The 17565-nt window shown below is 46.2% G+C and overlaps 1 protein-coding gene across 6 annotated transcripts in view; it reads right to left on the bottom strand.

Moving 5' to 3' along the window:
* The window catches only part of NFATC1 (nuclear factor of activated T cells 1), a 114813-nt gene that overhangs the window by 59188 nt on the left and 38060 nt on the right, over positions 1-17565 (bottom strand). For all 6 annotated transcript variants that reach the window (XM_069809232.1, XM_069809233.1, XM_069809228.1 and 3 more), the window contains exons 4-6: positions 9966-10168; positions 6694-6866; positions 4127-4267 (exon numbers count right to left, since the gene is read on the bottom strand). In XM_069809232.1, the coding sequence (XP_069665333.1) occupies positions 4127-4267; positions 6694-6866; positions 9966-10168 (517 nt within the window). The remainder of the gene's footprint in view (positions 1-4126; positions 4268-6693; positions 6867-9965; positions 10169-17565) is intronic.

The following is a 17565-nucleotide window of genomic DNA, read 5'->3' as shown; positions in this document are numbered from 1 at the left end:
ACTTCCCTCAAGATTTTTGTTGCCTGCTACCTTTATAATCTAGAAATGAAATAAAAAGTTTTAAAAAGGTAAGTAAATAAATCAGTGCCTTTTATTATAATTCCAGATCACGATCCCTGCTCTTGCAGATGTGTGTGTTAGACAGGAAACATTTTGACCCTTCCAGCCAAACACCAACTCCCACAGCTAACAAACATCAACTTCATTTAATCTATTTTTGTAACTAAAACGCACACCTTGCCTCCACAGCAAATACCAGCATACAGACATCAAGAGCCCTTGCCAGTAAGAAGCTGCAGATTTTTTAATATTTTAGAAAGTACTAATTCTTCTGATGAAAAACAGACTGGTATCGGACATCCTAAACGTAGCACCCGACAACCATGACACGCAGACTCACAAGACCCTTTTGAAACTCAGGAAGAGAAAAGCATGACTACAAAGAAAGACAGAAAGTGAAAGAAGATAAGAAAAACAATTATTAGTGTAATTTGTAAGAGACAAAGTCATTATGGGACTCCCCAGCCTAAGGAAATTCTGAATTTAAAAGAGTGAACCTCTCAAAGCACATTCAACATTCACATTTTTACTACCGCTAGCTTTCTTGGACGGTCGTTTTATACCATCGTTCATCACTGGAAAATATGGTCTGATGTGCAAGCAATAAAACATTGACCAAAATCCTGTAAAATAAAGACTCGTTTCAACACATGAGAACTTTTTTATGGTACTGTAAAAGGCTTGAGCAACTTTTAGTCCACTTCTGAACAGACATTATTTAGCCAAAGGGATGCCTTCTGCCTAGGCGCTGGACCACACCGTGAGGGGCTCTCCTTTCAGAGGAGGTCCTCCCAGTGCTCCTCCCACGCTCCTTCATCCCTCAGCTACCTCATTCCTCCTCTGTGACATGCAGAGTCGCAGGGCTGCAAAGTATGTTTTGCTCTGTTTCGTCTGCTCTCCGGCTGAAAAGCAGCCAGTAAGGGGTTAAGCTCAAAGCACCAAGCGGCTGCCTCCCCAGCTGAAGGATTGATTTGATCATTCTTCAGGGATTCCCTCTTGTATGAGTCACTGCTCAGACAGACTCCCCACGCAAGGAGGCCAGGATAATGCCATTCCTCCAGAGACTACAACAGCTGAGGGCTAGCCCTGAAGACGGAGAGCTTGGGACTCATGCTTGGAAAAACATTCAGCGGACCACAATGCACTCGGCAGACTTAAAGAAATTATTCAGACAGAAGGGGGGAAAAAAAAAGGGCAAACAAAAAGTGTTCTCAAACTCCTTGCATTAACCAATTAAGTATGCAGACTAGCATGAATTAGATGAGCTCCTGGAGACTGCCTCCCGGCTTGGGCACTCTACCCGAGTGAGGACTGAAGACATGAACTCATGTAGTATAGTATTTAAATTTTATATAAAAGATACGTTCTCTTTATAAGTGCAATGATTCCTGTGATCTATTGCTTTGTAATAGCTGTGTTTGGCTGCTACCCACTAGGAACGTGATTAACATTTCGAATTCAAAAACAAAAGCGGTAACAGCAGCAAAACTAATGAATGTCTCCAGCTAATCACAAAAGTTCATAACCAGCTTGCTAAGAGAAAGAGAAACTATGCTGGTGTTCCCTCTCTTGACCTACTTTCACAGACGTGCAAGAGCTGAAAGGGAAAGAAACACCGCGTGCTGATTTACAAAAGTGAAGGCTGGTAACGCTTGTTCATTTGACATTAAATACAGCCACTGCTCAAAATTGAGCCGGAGCAGTCTGCCGCTAAGACAACGATGCATCGCGCTTGTTTGCTTCCAACGCATTGAGCTGTGTTCGGCAACGTAGCACATGACTTGTGACAGAAGCCCGAGAAATTGCTCAGCCCAGATCAGCCGGCAACTTTGCTTTTTGGGTGCCATTCGTAGTGACATGACTGCAGCTCCCGGAGGTGCCGAACGCTCTCGACCTTAAAGGCTCGGCCCCTGCAGTGTACCTCCACCAGGCAGTACTGCCCTGCAGGCACGACAAATCTACCGTGAGACTACTAAAACCAGGCAGGACAGTTTCAGATCAGATCCTTCAATACTGACTTAATGATCTTGATTACTCTTCAACGGTAGCAGCTCACTGACTGGCTCCTGCAGCGTTGCCCCTGACTCCATGCCAGGGGGAAGAGCGCAGGGGATCTCCGGGGGTGCTTCCACGTAGAAGAGACACCCCTGCACTGCTCCATCCTGCCAACCCATGCGCCCAAGGAGTTCACCCCAAGAGCTTTTCAGGGTGACAGGCAAGGCCTTTGGATCATTTTCCTCCTCATCAGCACACCCAGTGTGCAGCAGTACACTCCTTCATCTCCCACAATGGTTGAAAAAATGTTGCTCATATAAATTATTTTCTATTATATGCTGTCTTCGTGCAGCCTCAAATTCCTTTTGCTCGAGGGAGGTATCTGTCTGGTTAAGAAATACAAGGCTGGCCCCAGTTTGCATTTCTGCAACTTAAGGCTATACAGTGAACATCTTGCTTTTAGTGTACTTTATGATAAGGGAGACGGTGTCCAAATCCACACTGTGGTACCTGCTGGTGGGTGAGTAGTGTCACCATCATAATCCCTTGGGATGTGATACTTCAAAATTTGTCCAACTCAGTGAAGGAAGAGGAGAGAAAATAAATATGAAGGAAAGCACCCTTTAACATGGTTTTCTTGCTGTAATGAGACAGATCGAGGACTTTGCTCCTGACATGTCACACTAACCCACTTCTGTGCAGCAAAGGAAGTTTAAAGTAGACAGTCACGTTCTTCCCTTCCCTCATGCTACACAAAGAGCAGAGTTTGGGTTTTTTTAATTGCAATACCACTTTCTTAGCAAACAGAAAGGGTGTTCTGCTCATCTCACGGCCACAGCCCAACAGCAACGTGGGGGGTCACGGGAACGGCACAGACCGGCTCTCGCCAAAGAGCCGGGGCATTACCTCCACCCCACGCATGCTTTTGGTGACTTAAACCTCACCAACCCACGACTCTGCCGGGGAACTTCAGGGAACTCTTCTGCTCTTCCCCTGGGTCAGCTGAGCTCAAAGACTCAGCTCTTCACCTCCAGAGCCTCCCCCGCTCGCCTCGCCATCCCCTCCTGTGGCCCGGCTTCCCATGCCGCCCGCACGGGCAACGGGCAGGAGAATGGCGCAGGAACTCCATGGACATGGAGGGTTAAACATCTGCAGTATCAAAGCCAGCGCTGGCAGCCTGAGGAGCGCCCAAGACTGTTTAAAGTTCAGGGAGGGGGGTTTTCAGCCGGCAGCTGAGGAATCCATGGCTTGTGCCAGCGCCACGGAAACCCTTTCCAAAACAAGGCTCAAAACTAGCCTTCACGATCTCGTTTCAGAGCCTGACTTTGACTCACAGCTCCGCTCCCTCCGCCTTTTACCGCAGGGGCATTCGCGCGTGTTGTGCGTTGTCACCCTGTGACCCACCGCTCCCACAGAGACCTCCTGCTCTGGCCTCGGCTCCCACCCCACGCTGCTTGCCCTGCTTCAGCCTGGCTCGGGACCCTTCCCCAGGAGGACCAGTCCCACCACCAATGCACTGCAGAAGCAGCACCAGTTGTGGGGGCCAGTCGTGTTCAGTTCTCCCCCAGCCCTCAAGGTAAACCAGAAACACGTCCTTCAAATGAACGCTGCAACTCCTCCTCGCCAGCAGCTTGTAAGTGCCACCGGTCTCAACTGCCCCAGAAGGAGACACGGCTGCGCACACATACCACCAGCAGCACTGCTCCCTCTTCCACAAATTACAGAAAGGTTTTAACGAGATGCACCATCTTGCAGGTTTTACAGGGACTTGCCGTTGGAGGCTTCGAACACTTTTCACAGGTCCTACCCGGTACAGCCATGGTTTGCTACAAAAACAAATGCCAAACGCTGACCTTCAATATCTACTGTCTACCTGTAACGACACCTGCCACAGTGCGAAACCTCAGCATTAGGCATGGCTCAGATCACTTTCACAGCTTTGCGCAGTGACACGGAAAACATATTACGTGCAGAAGAAAATGTCATTACCATATTTATGCTTTCATCGTTTGGCAGAGATTTTGAAACAGGGAAAAAAAGGCAGACCGGAGTCTAGATTGAAAAGACATACCTGGTGCTTTCTCCACAAAGATGACTTTGGAGTCTTGCAGAAAGTTATGGCCAGTCAGTATCATTTTTTTCCCTCCAATAACAGGAAAGCTGTCAGTACTTTGCTTCTCCACCAGAGGCAGTTCTTGGGCAGATCTCTGAGCTGGAGAGTTATAAAGATAAAAAAAAAAAAAAAAAGCAACCACAAACACACACATACACACAAAAATAAGTAAATACCACATTAGTAAGCAACTTAATGCTTACCCTCGTAAGATAAGCTGAGTTTGATACAGAAACAAAAAAAGGTCAGAAAGTTTGCAGGAAACACGGCTGGTTTTCAAGCGCCTGGATCGTAAACAATAGGGTTATCAAACATCGCAGTACAGATTCAAAAGGCTCACAAAGAACAAGCTGTTTTAAAAGTCAGCCTGATCTGTACTGTATCACAAAGTATATTTTTATTGAAATTTGTTTATTTGAAATAATTCTCTCTCATGTTATCTATAACATATATGCCGTGTGTTTAGAAGGCACACATGACAACACGACCATCCAGGCCCAAAATGTGTTTCAGTCACTATACACTGTACTGCCAATTCTGCAAACTGTCCTGCAGCAGCAGCAGCAGCCACGGGCCTCGCGATCCAGCAGAAGCTCACAGTTTAGAGAGCGTACTTCCACCAGCACCTGAGTGCCAAAGCACACGTGGATCCATGCAAACGGAATCCGGTACTCTCGCGGCACATATTTTATTCCCCCCAACTGGGACACGGAGCAAGCATGGCTGTGCTTCAAGGGATGACGTGACATTCTATCCAGATTACACGGCTCCTCCTGGTGTCACATGCACTAAGAGATGCAGGAAGCTTCTGGCACCAGCTTATTCCACATTCTGCACTGGAAATAACACTAGCACTTATTTTTTCTCCTGTTTTCCGCTCCTTTCAGGAGGCACGTACCATGCTTTTGCTCATTACACAACCCTCAAAACTGCAGTTCACTGATACAAATCCAATTGGCTTCATATTTAGTGCCTTCCTGAGCCTGGCACTTTTGCTCAGACCAGTTCAGGATGTATTCAAATTGTGCCTTATCCTGCTATATAGCAACTGAAAAGCTCTCATCAGCTTCAACAGAAGCAGGATGAAACCACGACTCCTCACATTTTTTGCTTTGTGCGTTAGCCTAGAACTTGCCCTTGAATAAGAAACAAAGGCAAAATTATTCATCTCATACATATCCTGGACAGAAGACAGGGCTTTATGCCAGTCTATCTGCTATAGGTAAGAAGGCTCTGCTATTCTTCATAAATAACATAGGCTTATCTTAATGTAACTCCCTTCCCACTGCCAACACTCATTTGTTTATTTAAATGAATGACAGTGGAGGAGAGAAGCTATCCCTGTCGGTCTAACAGCACTACCCTTTCCTACAACTTCTGCCTCTCCTGCAGGCTTGGACTACCAGAGCGGCAGCGGTACTACCCTAGGCGAAAGGATGGAGCGCTGGCACTGGTCTGAAAGTCTGTCACCAATGCCACTGCTTTTGCAAAAGGGAATGCAGGGATGCTCTTTGCTGCAGCCTCCCTGTTAATGGTCCCTGAAAAAGCACTACGCTTCCAAGAGATCAAATGCTGACACGCTCCAGGACCTGCCAGACATGTTGTGTGGGATTCCAGCCCGGCAAAGATGCAGGCACAAGCACAAACAAGACCCTCCAGTACGCGTGGAGCTAGGGATGGTCAAGGCATCCTCCCCATCCCCTCTGCTCCCCACCCCCAGAGCTCACCCCCCACATCCCCGCCAGATGTTAAGTTACTCCCTACCCTGTCTGCATCAGAAAGATCCACTTTGTGGAATCCAACAAAACCTTAAAAAACTGTTTCACTCCATCCAGATGACCAAATTAGCATTGGGAGTTAGACTGAAATTCAATTTCCACCACTTACGCTGCGGTCTTAAAGCTACGCAAAGCAAGCAGGTTTTGTTTTGTGTGTGGGAGGATGACAAGGCTTACAGAGCAAGGATGATATAGATGTCTTTGGAGGGTGTCCCAGTGTATCTGATAAAAAGCAGTCTCTTCAATCAAAGAGACCCCAGTGCGGAAACCTGGTTTCTGGAGGTTTTCTGAAGCTGCAGGCAGCTTGTGCCAGTGTGTCAGTTCTAGTATACTGCTAGCTCCTCATCAAAGGGGTTGGGGTTTTGTTTGCTGCTTTTTGCTTTATGATGGGGAGGCAGAGAGTGAACAGGACATGGTAGCTGTTTTCCAAAACTCCTACAGCAGTTACCTGTATGATAGGGAGTCACCAAAAAAAGAAGTCTTGTCCCTTCCAGGTCAGCTGTTAGTTTAAGTGCACTCTTGTTTTAAGTGCGTTCTTTCCTATTGAAATCAATGCACAAAGCTACACATTTTTTTCTAAGACGCGGGTATTTTGTCTTCAATATAAACCATGTGCTTTTGGAAAGCAGATTAAGGTTCACCAACTGGACAGGTAAAGCAAAACCAACGTACAGCATGTCGGTGGACAAAGACTGCGTGTGGGACGGCACAATACCCCGCAAGAGAAGGATGTTTTCTCCTACTTACAGCACTCGATGGGGTTGGAGGCTACTTGCAAGGAGAGGGTCCTGCCATTGGCCTGCGGGATATGAACCCTGAACACCAGCCGCACACGCGTGTTCTTCCGACCGATGTCCGTCTCCCCCTTGCGCAGCTCGATGTCAGAGTTTCGGAGCTTTAATATCCCAGCACAGTCGATGCTATCCAAAAGGAAACACAGAGCAATGCAATTCATTTCAAGCAGACTTCAGGAAGACAGGAGCATGCGATCTCTCTCCTCTTTCCTGTACATCCTTCTTAAAAATCTGAGTCAGGCATGACGCAATGACCAGGCTGAACACAGCAGACTTTGTTAAGGCTAGTACTGGCATCCACAAGTAGCTAAGTAGGGGCTATCTGTAGTAACAGACAGTAGCTGCTGTTGAGCACACAAGTTTAGGATGTTACTTCAGTTCCCAGAGGAAGAAAGTCTAAAAGACTTTCTAAAATGATGGTGCTTACAGATTAACCAAAGCCCCCAAAAAATAGCGAGACCAGAAGAGTCAATGGGATGAGATGGTAATGCACAAAGTGTTACTAACCTAGAATGCAGCATTACTTACAATTGCACTTGTTACAGCTAATTTGGAGAAAAATCTGACTTGATTTTTATTCTAGGGCAAAGTCCTGAAAATGCTTATTAATGAGCACAGCTCTCCCTGGGGTCAGTTCTACTGTCAAGGTGTTTGTATTTGAATGAGTTGGAAATACTCCCAAACTGAGTGTCAAGCTGAAGCTCTGCATGAAAAAAACTAAACTCAGAGTCCTCCCTCCACATTAGGGAAAAACATGCTTTTCATCAGATAGAACTGTTACTGTTTCTGACCTCTCTCTCCTTTTTTTAACTTTGCTTTTCTCCTGGATGAGTTTACAAGTCAGAATTTTTGTCAAAGCAAATTTCAACAGAGGAAGTTCCCAGAACAAAAGATATATAAACATATGCACTCAGAAACCCACTGCAAAAATACCTCCGCTTTGGCCACAACTACAAAGCCTACATGGCAATTTCTTCTGGGTACTGGTCTCTGGCACGCATTTTATTACACTGAATATGCATAGTTTAATTTTATTTTGCATTCAAAGAGTTTAATTCCCCCTCCAGAGCTTTGAAGTTCTGTTCTGAAGCAAACTGCAAACAAGAACTATGGCAGCACAGTTTTGATCTGCATTTTTTCCAAAGTATGGATTTCAGAATAACAAAAAGGCCCTTGCTGGTATGATCAAAGAAACTAATGAAAGTATTAAAGCTTCTCAACAACACGTATTAGCAGGTGAAGCCGTAAGAATTATGAAATATTTGTCCCCACATCAACATTCTACGCAAAGATCCATAACGTACAGAAGAAACAGCGTGCTTCTCAATATTGTCTCTCCTATAGCAACACTTGTAAAATAAATAAAAAGTACTTAATGACAATTAGTTCAGAGCCAGTAAAGTTCAGAGGAGACAAAGCATTGAAATTCAGGCTTGTAAAGTCTGGGACATTAAAATCTGAAGTCAATAGGAGTAGCTAAATGTGCAAAAGTTTAAATGTGCAGATGAGCTTCAGTGTTTCACTGAATTAAGGCCTGAATACACAAAGTATGTGTGAGAAAAGTCCTTGGCTCCAAATTTCAATTCATTGTTAGTGCTACATGAGGTTTTAGACTACTGACGTGTAAGGCTTATATATGCCAAAGCATTGTTTGTGGCTCTTGGGAGAGCTCTACTACGATCTGGCATGAATGTCACAAAAATATTCAGCTTGGCTCCCAAACTCTGTAACCACCTTTATTCTAGGGAGAAAGATGATTGAAACGGTAATCATGTTCCTAGATGGCCAAAAATGTGATTCCAACTGGAAAAATAAAGGGCCAAATAAATATGGCGTGGGTACAAATTGGTGAAATTTCAATAACCTCAATGGAGTTGTGCCAGCTTACGATGACAGCAAAAGGGGCCAATAATTTTGCAGGCTTGTCGTGACTTTTAACACAATGCAGTGACAGAGGTCCTCGGGTCTTGAGTGATCACCCTAAGCCCAGCTGGCAATGCAGCTAAACACATTCTAGCTCTTCTATTTACATGAGGCACCCCGGGGCATGTTGTACATGACACTGCAAACCAGCTTCTAATAACCACTACATGCGGAAGGACTTCAGGTGTCTGATACCATTTTTCACTTTATTAAGGCACAGCAAACTGTCTGAATAACAAGAAGTGAAACTGTGATTTTAGTAAGCTCCCTGGGATTTTCCCATGGTATCTGGTTTGGCGGGGCCACGATTTCTTCCTTGCTTTCTGTCTGTCTACTTACTTATCTTTCTGTCTCCCCATACATACACACGAAGGTGCATGCATCTATATATAAACATGAATACATTCACATTTTTACACACACCAAGAGTTGTACATGCACGCAAGCACACACAAATTCCTCCCAAGGCAGATGCCTCCTGCAAGGGCTAGGATCATTTGAACGAGGCGGGCAGAGCGGATGGGATTAAATAATGTGGAGGGTCTCATGTATGTCGCATACACAGAGGGATATTTGAACCTTTATATACAATCCTATAATGAAATTTAACTGTGTGTAATGGACCTATGGGGCACTTAATTATCACTCAGACTCCTACTAATTCAAAGATCCTAAGACATCCATGCCTGCTTTTCTGCGTAGGACTAAACTTACCCCAGTTTAATAACTCCAATCTGTAAGCTGTCACCTTTACTTCTTAGTTCTAGAAGCTTTGCTTCTAAACAAATGCCATGAAAAATGCTGATTTTTATTACGTAAGAAATAAGAGTGGTTTTATTCATCTCAGAAAACTACTAGGGTACTTGGAAATGCTCTCTACGAGTTTCCTTTGACATCCAAAGATAAATTTTAATAGGCCCTGTTCCTTGTGCTAGTGCGTATAGGAGCAAGAGGTGTCATATTTAGAAACTAAATGCAGGAGCTGAGGTAGGAGATATTTACAGCTTGGTAACCGAGATACTTATTTTAAATGGCAAATAAGCACATTGGCTGAAACTCTAGAATGAAAGCAATCGGTTGTCATAAATATTTGTGAAGTTCATTTTGTTGTTAAGCTGATTAGGGGCAATTTGTCCTGGCAAAGTTGTGAAAACCTACTATTACAGAGAATACTTAAAAACCCCAAAATACAGGAGAAGGAAAAGTGTGTACAAAAATAAAACCAAAACCCAACGCAGAAGAAATGAAGTGAGGCAACCAAGAGGAAACTGCTAGGAGTCAGATATGGTGCCTGGGTCTTACATTGCTCTCATGTTGTTCTCTGGAAGAAGTGGAATTTCCAGGACTTTGGTGTTGGAAAGTATTGTTTCGTGGCTGGTGGTGGAAACGGTCTTCCCGGTGATTCGATGAACCTGGTAGAAAGCATGGGGTCGCAGCAGGCGGTCGTCTGCAGTCCCAATGAACAGCTGTAGCGTGAGCGGCTCGCTTTCTAAGTAACCATGTAGCTGGCAAGAGAACAGAAAACGCCCACTGAGCACCATGCACATAAACTGCTAGGAATCAATTAAATTTTTATAAGCAGGAGAGCCTAATTCAAGGAGAGAACTTGTGACAGGTGCTATGTGTTAAGTTCCCCCCTTCCATTTTTCCTGTAACGTAATATTGGTACAATAAAAAGGTGCACTCAGAAAATGTCTCATTATCCTGAAGGACCTGAGGCACTTTAGACGGGGTGAGCTTTTGAGGGCTCCTGCTACGTCCACAGAAAACTTTGCATAAATTCTGCCGTGGTGTTTGGCAAAAACCACAATGAAGTCAATGTTCCCTCCCAGTACTGAGCGTGGCAAAACCACCGGGGTTTGCGAGTGGAAAGGACACAGCTCATCCATCCCCAAGCTTCCTGGGTCATCCCTCGTGCAGCAGCAGGCTGCTGCTCGTGACACGTCCCCTCATTAACTGATTTTTATGCTGGTAAATACCTCCTGGGCCAGCGTGGAGACAGATCACATATACACAACTAGGAGCTCACCATGTGTGTCAAATTCTTGTTATAATCGCACAAAAATCTCATTGAAGCTACTGGGCCTGACTTGAACCTCATCCATGTTACAGTGACCGCTCTGATGACAACACAAGTTATTTCTGCCACTGGCTGGGGACGGAGCAGGAGCAGAGCCTGACCTCATCCCCACCATCTCCTGAAGAAGCTCCTCTGGGTACACGCTGGTGTGAAGGAGACCACGGGTGCTGGCCCCAGAGGAGCTCCAACCTCCGCTTTACGCCGCCATCCAACCCTGGGAATTGAGCCTCACAGAAGTAGTTATTTTGCAGTAGTCAGCTGTGAAGCCTCGTCCCATGGGAAGGGAGGATGCAGCAACTATAGGAGAGAGGAGCGTGGGCAAGGTGGGCTGTCCCACGAGATGCACCATCACAGAGCAAACCTGCTCACTTTGTTGTAGGTTCGGTTTCCTCTGTGAATGGTTCAGGTGGGTTTGGGCACGAGTTATCCACCGTCACTAAATGCGATAGATCAAAATTAGACTACTGATTGTGATTTTGAGAGGAGAAACAATTTTAGTTTATGGTGCTTGTGAGCTCAAAGCTAAATAAAGCTGAAAGCAAGCGGTGAAACCTGTATCAAATGTTGTCGATATTTGTGTTTCGCTTGCTTGCTTTCACTCTCCTTAAATCTTAAAAAGTAATTTGTGGCTTCATAATAACATAAGACCTATCTCTCCAGGGTATTTTACCTTCTGACAGCAGGAATGCTATTAAGAACAAAGATCTTGAGTCACTTTTGCTCCCTGAGCACTGCAAAATTCTGGTGAGTGCAAACACAGGCACGAAGCCTTCCCACTGCTATCAAACACACTGGTGGCAACAGGAATGCAAAACGGCAACTTTTCAGGTACCACGGTGACCAATGCATGAGCAAGGAAGGACCTTGTGCCTAGACACATCTTCTATCACTAATTGGGTGTACAGATTTTTCACCCCACACTCTGGTCAGAAGAGCCAAGAGGAAAACAGAAGCGCTTTAATTTGTTTGATGGAGCGTAGTGATTTTTACGTCCTTACCTAAAGCGCGTGGATGCTGGGCGGACGCAGGGACAGGACAAGGAGGCTCATTCCCAGCGCTACAGTATTTTATCAGCTCCGCATTGCTGAGACACCACGCGAAGGCAGCTCAGAGCCAGGGGGTTGTGATATGATATGGGGGGGGGGGGGTCTCTATCCGCGTTGTCAAATTGAAAACACATTAGCGGCAGTTTGAAAACCTGCGGTATCGGCGAAACGACAGAGAGAGGAAAGCAGAGCCAAGCCTGCACGTTGCCTTCAGCAGGGTGCCGTGGGCTGCGCGTCTCCGTTCAGCCCCACGCAGAACACCCGCAACCCCTGACACTGATGTTAGTGCTATGCTGCAAAAAGAGGGTTTTCTGGCTTTAAACCCCTCAGGTGGAGGCGCAACCTGAGCTGCCTGGCTCCCTGGCACAGCCGGCAGCCACGGAGAAGCCACCGTCCTCCTCGTCACCACCCCGTCCCTCCCCGCCTCGCAGCCCAGGACGGTCACTACCGTCACCGGCACGCACGAGCGGGGCTGGTGGAGTGACCTGGATTCGGCCCGGGCTGATCTCACCCCGCCTCGGCATCTCCAGAGCCTCAGCGGCAAAGCCAAGGTGACAGAGGAGACGCAAGGTATCGCGGGGTATTTTTGATGGAGAGCGGCACGCAAGTTTGCAGGGGGGGAAAGTAAGACAGTGTGACACACCGGCCGATTAAATTTCTAAGCGTTACCAGCGGTCACTTCTCCAACTCGTCATGGACGGTGCTTTTTATGGGGAGTGTAAAATTAAAACAAACACATATAGAATTACAAGGCCGCTTAAAACGTAAAAATAGACTAGCGAGTAACTCAAACCTCAATTCAGCAAAAGCAAAATCGCACACCGAGGTACCCATATGTTTTACTGAATCCGGGCAAAAGGGTCAAAAAATGTTGGTCTTGCATTGGGTTCTGCTATTTCAGACTTTATCTTTAAATCTGAACTCGGCTGCTGCCATATCTCGTAACCTACTTCTGAGTCTCAGCTTGTGCTTTTCCCACAGGCTTCCTACTAGGATGCAATCAAACACCCAAAGTTCTCAGCTTTGCACACCTGCCCTTCCCCAAAAAGCGTTCACGTGCTGGAAAATAAGAAGATCTCAGATGCACATTTTGCATTGTTTTTTAAGGTCTGTGACCTTTAAACTAGATTTATGTTTGGTTTTTTTAAAGGCCCTGTTGTACAGCCGTGCTGGGCTTTGCTTTGGATCCATTACCCACAGTTACTTACTCCCTGACTGCTGCACCTGAAGACAAGTAGTTGTTACAGCACTGAACGAACAGAAGTTTTCAACAGCTGGGAAGTGTCAAAAACATCCAGAAAGACTAATGTAATCACTACACAGTTGATTTTGCCGCCCTCAAAACAGGCAAAATCCGCACTCACGTCACTGTAAGTTTTATGTCATATTCTGCGGTAGAAGGCATCTGATCTCCAATACGTATTTCCCTTTCAGTTTTACCCATTGCATCACATTATTTACTTTTATATTATGTCACATAATTGTGTATGCCAACAGAAGCAATAAAAGAACGATGCAAGGATTAACATTTAAAGGGGCACATACTGTGGATGACTCATTTTAGTTATGCACCCAGCACACGATTTCTGTGACAGACAGCGTTGAGCTTTGGGAGTTTTCACCATGCTGCAGATGTCTGGAGAACGGGCAAGATTTTGCTTACTCTCAGCTGGGCGCAGCGAGACTATTCTGTGGCTTCCTCAAGATATAGGAGAGCGGTATTACCGTCCCATCGTTCAGCAAGTTGACAAAGGGAGTGGTGGCAGTGAAGGCAGAGCTGCAGTACTCTAGACTGTTAGATTTGTCAACAGGTAAAGGGAATATCGAACAAGACAGATCTAAAATGGGACAGGGGAAAAGGGGGAATGAGTATTTTTCTTGATGAGGAAAGATCTCGCGTGTTCACATCCATGCATATTTTCCACGCATGCTCTGGAATACTGTACTCGGTGGTATAATGATTCTGTTTCCTGGCGTGCGACATGGGATGCATGCGTCAGACACCCTATTTTTATCTTTTTCTCTGTGTAACACAGTCCGAAGCTCTTCTCTTAATAACTCAGCGGCTGAGTATGGGTGACAAAGGCTGCTCTCGGCTATGGCATTCATAATAAAGGACGTGCCTTTCCTACCGAGCATGCTTTACTTGGCAATACGTAGATCCAAGTGGAAAGAGCTGTACTTTTCCCTGCTGTGAAAGTGTAAAAGGACTTAGCTGCAAATAAGGATCAGGTGCACAATGTTTTTCAATGAGTTTTCCTTCCCAAATAAAGGTGACGATACAGCAGTCTCCTGGTTTAGTACAAAGGCAAGATGCAGGCAAAACTTAAGTAGGCAGATAAGACCTCTGTGGTCAGTGGTTTTGGTTTTGAAATGAAAGTGGGTCGTGTTCTCTTGTTCTGACGGACCACTGACTACTCTGCTCTTTTTTTTTGAGCAACACTGTTAAAAATATTTGAACTGGTCTCAAATGATATTTGCATTTATATTGTCTGAAGTTGCTAAGATCAGAATCAGACTTAATTGTGGGCCTGTTTCACACTCCTCTAATTCTATCAAAAGCGATGCAGTCACTGGTAATTAACACCAGAACAGGACCGATCACAGTTAAGCTCTTTGTCACTTTACATCATCTTACGCAAGAGCGAGGGAAAGGCTGCACCGGTTGGGCGACTGCTCCACCGCACCAAGCTTTCCCTTGGGATTCCTACACCTCTCCGTCATCGCTTTCGCAATGCCCTCTTTCCACCAACACGTCTTGATTCTCACCAGTGGATTGCTGCTCATCTCGGTGCAGGGTGCCAAAGCAAATCCCAGCCTTTCCCCGGGGAGACGCGCTCTGCACCGTGCATCAGGGCTGAATGTTTTCCATGCATCCAGGCACCGCAGTGCTGAACACCAGGCGTCTTCCTCCGGCGGCCAGAAAAGCAGGAGGGAAACAGTTCTGTTTCACCTCTTGCAGCCAACATCCGACTGCAAGGTACTAGCTGATTCAGTCTTACAGCAATGATAACCTCAGGTTTATCACAGACGTGAGCATATCCAGCCTGCCTGGATTCCAACCGCGTGCCTGGTGCCTATCTATGAAATCTGGCGATCAGAATTAAACAGACTTGAAAAACGATGAGCAGGAGGAGGTGAGGTGCTTTTAACAGGAGCATTAGAAAAAAAAAGCAAAATCTCCCCGAACCTTGCTACAGTTACCGGATTTTGAGGAATTTTTGCAAACATCGCGTCCAACGACTCAAACGCTATTTCGGCATCGGTGGTTATTCTAGAGTCTGTGAGGAAAACTTCTATTACTTAAGCCACGACATTTATTTTAAGAAACGCGGCTGAAATATTCTGCGTGCTCCCTTCCAAGTGCTTTATGCTTTTGGCATGCCAAAGCATCTGTTGAAATGCTCAGAAAGCTACCTGTCATAACAAAGAGTCCTCTGTGCCTGGAGAGGCTCCTGGAGGCCACCAAAAGAAGGTCCCGTTCCGACGGGACACACCAGCCAGGTACACCCTCTGCACCCACCCACGCCGTCAGGAAAAAAGGGAGCTACACTACACAATAGCTTTTAAGTGTACTTATTGGAATTCTGGGAAAAGACTGCAAAAACCCTACAGCGGTGCATTCCTCCAGCCTCTGACTCTGTAAATATGTTAAATGACCGTAGTGGCAGAGTTAGGGCTTAGCCAGCCCCAATGCATTCAGGGCAGAGCTCCCACTCTAATAACAAAGTGGGGCACAACCAGGGACTTAGTATTCACTCTCCAAACTAGTCAGCAGTTTCTGCCTGAGACTCTCCAGGCTAATAGGGGCTGCATCCTTAATTATAATGATGTGCCAAAACAATCCAAAGGTAATGCCCATATCAATGATGGGTCTACAGACGTGTGTGCCTGTCCTTTGTACGTTTGGTACATAACAAATACAACAAATAAATACACCCATTTGTGCCTCTAAAAATAGTAAGAACAATATCTACATTTTCTTATCCGACCGTGTAACCGATGGCCACGCTGCTTGCAGCAGGAACTGCAGAGCTTACCAGCAATGTCTTACACGTCCATCTGTCCCACTTTCATTTCTAGAACTGTTCAAGGAATACCCCGAGTCAGTTCGGAAAGAATCATTAGTGAGACTAAACAGCCAGTCTGGGGAAAGGGGGCATCTTCCCCTTTTTTTCCAATCAATGTTTTGGAACATCATTCCAATGCTTTCAAAAAGGTCAAACAGGATAAAATCTATAAAATAGTGAAATTTTTAGAGTAATTGCGGCTTGTCTCTTTAAGCCAGAGCTTTGGGAGCTGCACACCAAATAGCTTTATTGCTAACTTTCTCAAGCAGTAGGCCTTTTTTTTGTTACAGTAACTGCACATGATGAATGAAAAAATGAAACAAATTGCCATGTTTTAAAAGCGTACCTAATATACAGCCTCAAAAAAATAACATCAGGGAGCGCTCAGTGTCCCGATTTTTTAAAACCAAATTGAAGGTCAGATTGTTTAAACGACAAAGAAAGTGCGCAAATATTTTGGGTATTCATTTTAGCAGTGAGCACCAAGCATGCATAAAAAGAGGGTCATCAATTTGATTTTTAAGAAAAAGAATTTACTTTTAGCTACCCTGTAGAAGCACTGGAAGACGTAAGCTGTTGCATCATGGGTTTCAATGGGAAGAGGGAAAAGTTGGTCTTGCAGGCAATGACTGTCATGTGAAGCGAAGGCACCGAGGGCGAGGTCAGGAGACCTGGGCATCTATTCTCATGTGCACTGCAGAGATTCTGCCTGACCTTCGCCTGGGCAGCCACTGAACTGCCCTGCCTCCCTGCCCCTGGGCTGAAAATGCCCGGGGACCTGCTGCTGAAGGCTCAGAGAGCCAGCAACCTATGGCTCTGGGGGAAAAAAAAGACCTGAAAAGACTGCCCTCCTCATCGCAAAATACCCCCCACCTATTTCGCCCCATTTTGGCTCCGAATTCCTTTGCTAGGGGAGGCTTAAAGAAAAAACACACCTCAGGTGCCCTGAGGCAGGAGACTGTAGAGACTCTCCACTCGGCCTTCTCTCCAAAACCAAAGGGCTTAACGCCAAGTGCCAAAGAATCACAGAATGGTTTGGGTTGGAAGGGACCTGGAAGATCATCTAGTTCCAACCCCCTGCCATGAGCAGGGACACCTTCCACTAGACTGGGTTGCTCCAAGCCCCATCCAACCTGGCACTGGACACTGCCAGGGATGGGGCAGCCACAACCTCTCTGCGCAACCTGCTCCAGCGCCTCACCACCCTCACAGTGAACAACTTCTTCCTTCCATCTAATCTAAACCCACCCATGGGAGACGGCTTATTGACTAAGCAGGACTCAAACCACCCCAGACTTCTCTGCTCAAGAAGGAAGCCAGGCATCCCTCCTGTAGATCAGAGGGTCCACCGGGCACCCCAAGGCAGCGGCAGGGAACCAGCAGGCAACTGTACTCCATGCTTGAAAGTGGGCTCTGGGCAAGGGCCGGCAGCCCCCAGCTGAGAGACACAGGACCCCGCGGGGCGAGGACCAGCCCTGGCAGTGTCGATTTGGCACCAATAAACCACCGCGGCGCTCGCCTCACTGGGGTTCTCGTGGCATCCCTGCCTCTTTCCGGCTGTTTCTCTCCGCCTTCAGCACCACAGTCTGCAGGCGTACGTGTTTCAGGCACTGCCGTACCACCCGTGTGCCCTTTGTGTTTTTTAGGTCTCTGGCCCTGAAGGACGTGGGCTGCTGCAGCCCACAGCGTGCCTAGGACAGAGAGAG

This window comes from Haliaeetus albicilla, chromosome 21, assembly GCF_947461875.1.
Source record: "Haliaeetus albicilla chromosome 21, bHalAlb1.1, whole genome shotgun sequence".
In the NCBI taxonomy this organism is placed as follows: Eukaryota; Metazoa; Chordata; class Aves; order Accipitriformes; family Accipitridae; genus Haliaeetus; species Haliaeetus albicilla.
Note: the sequence above shows the minus strand (reverse complement) of the source record. Positions and strands in the feature narration are given on the sequence as shown.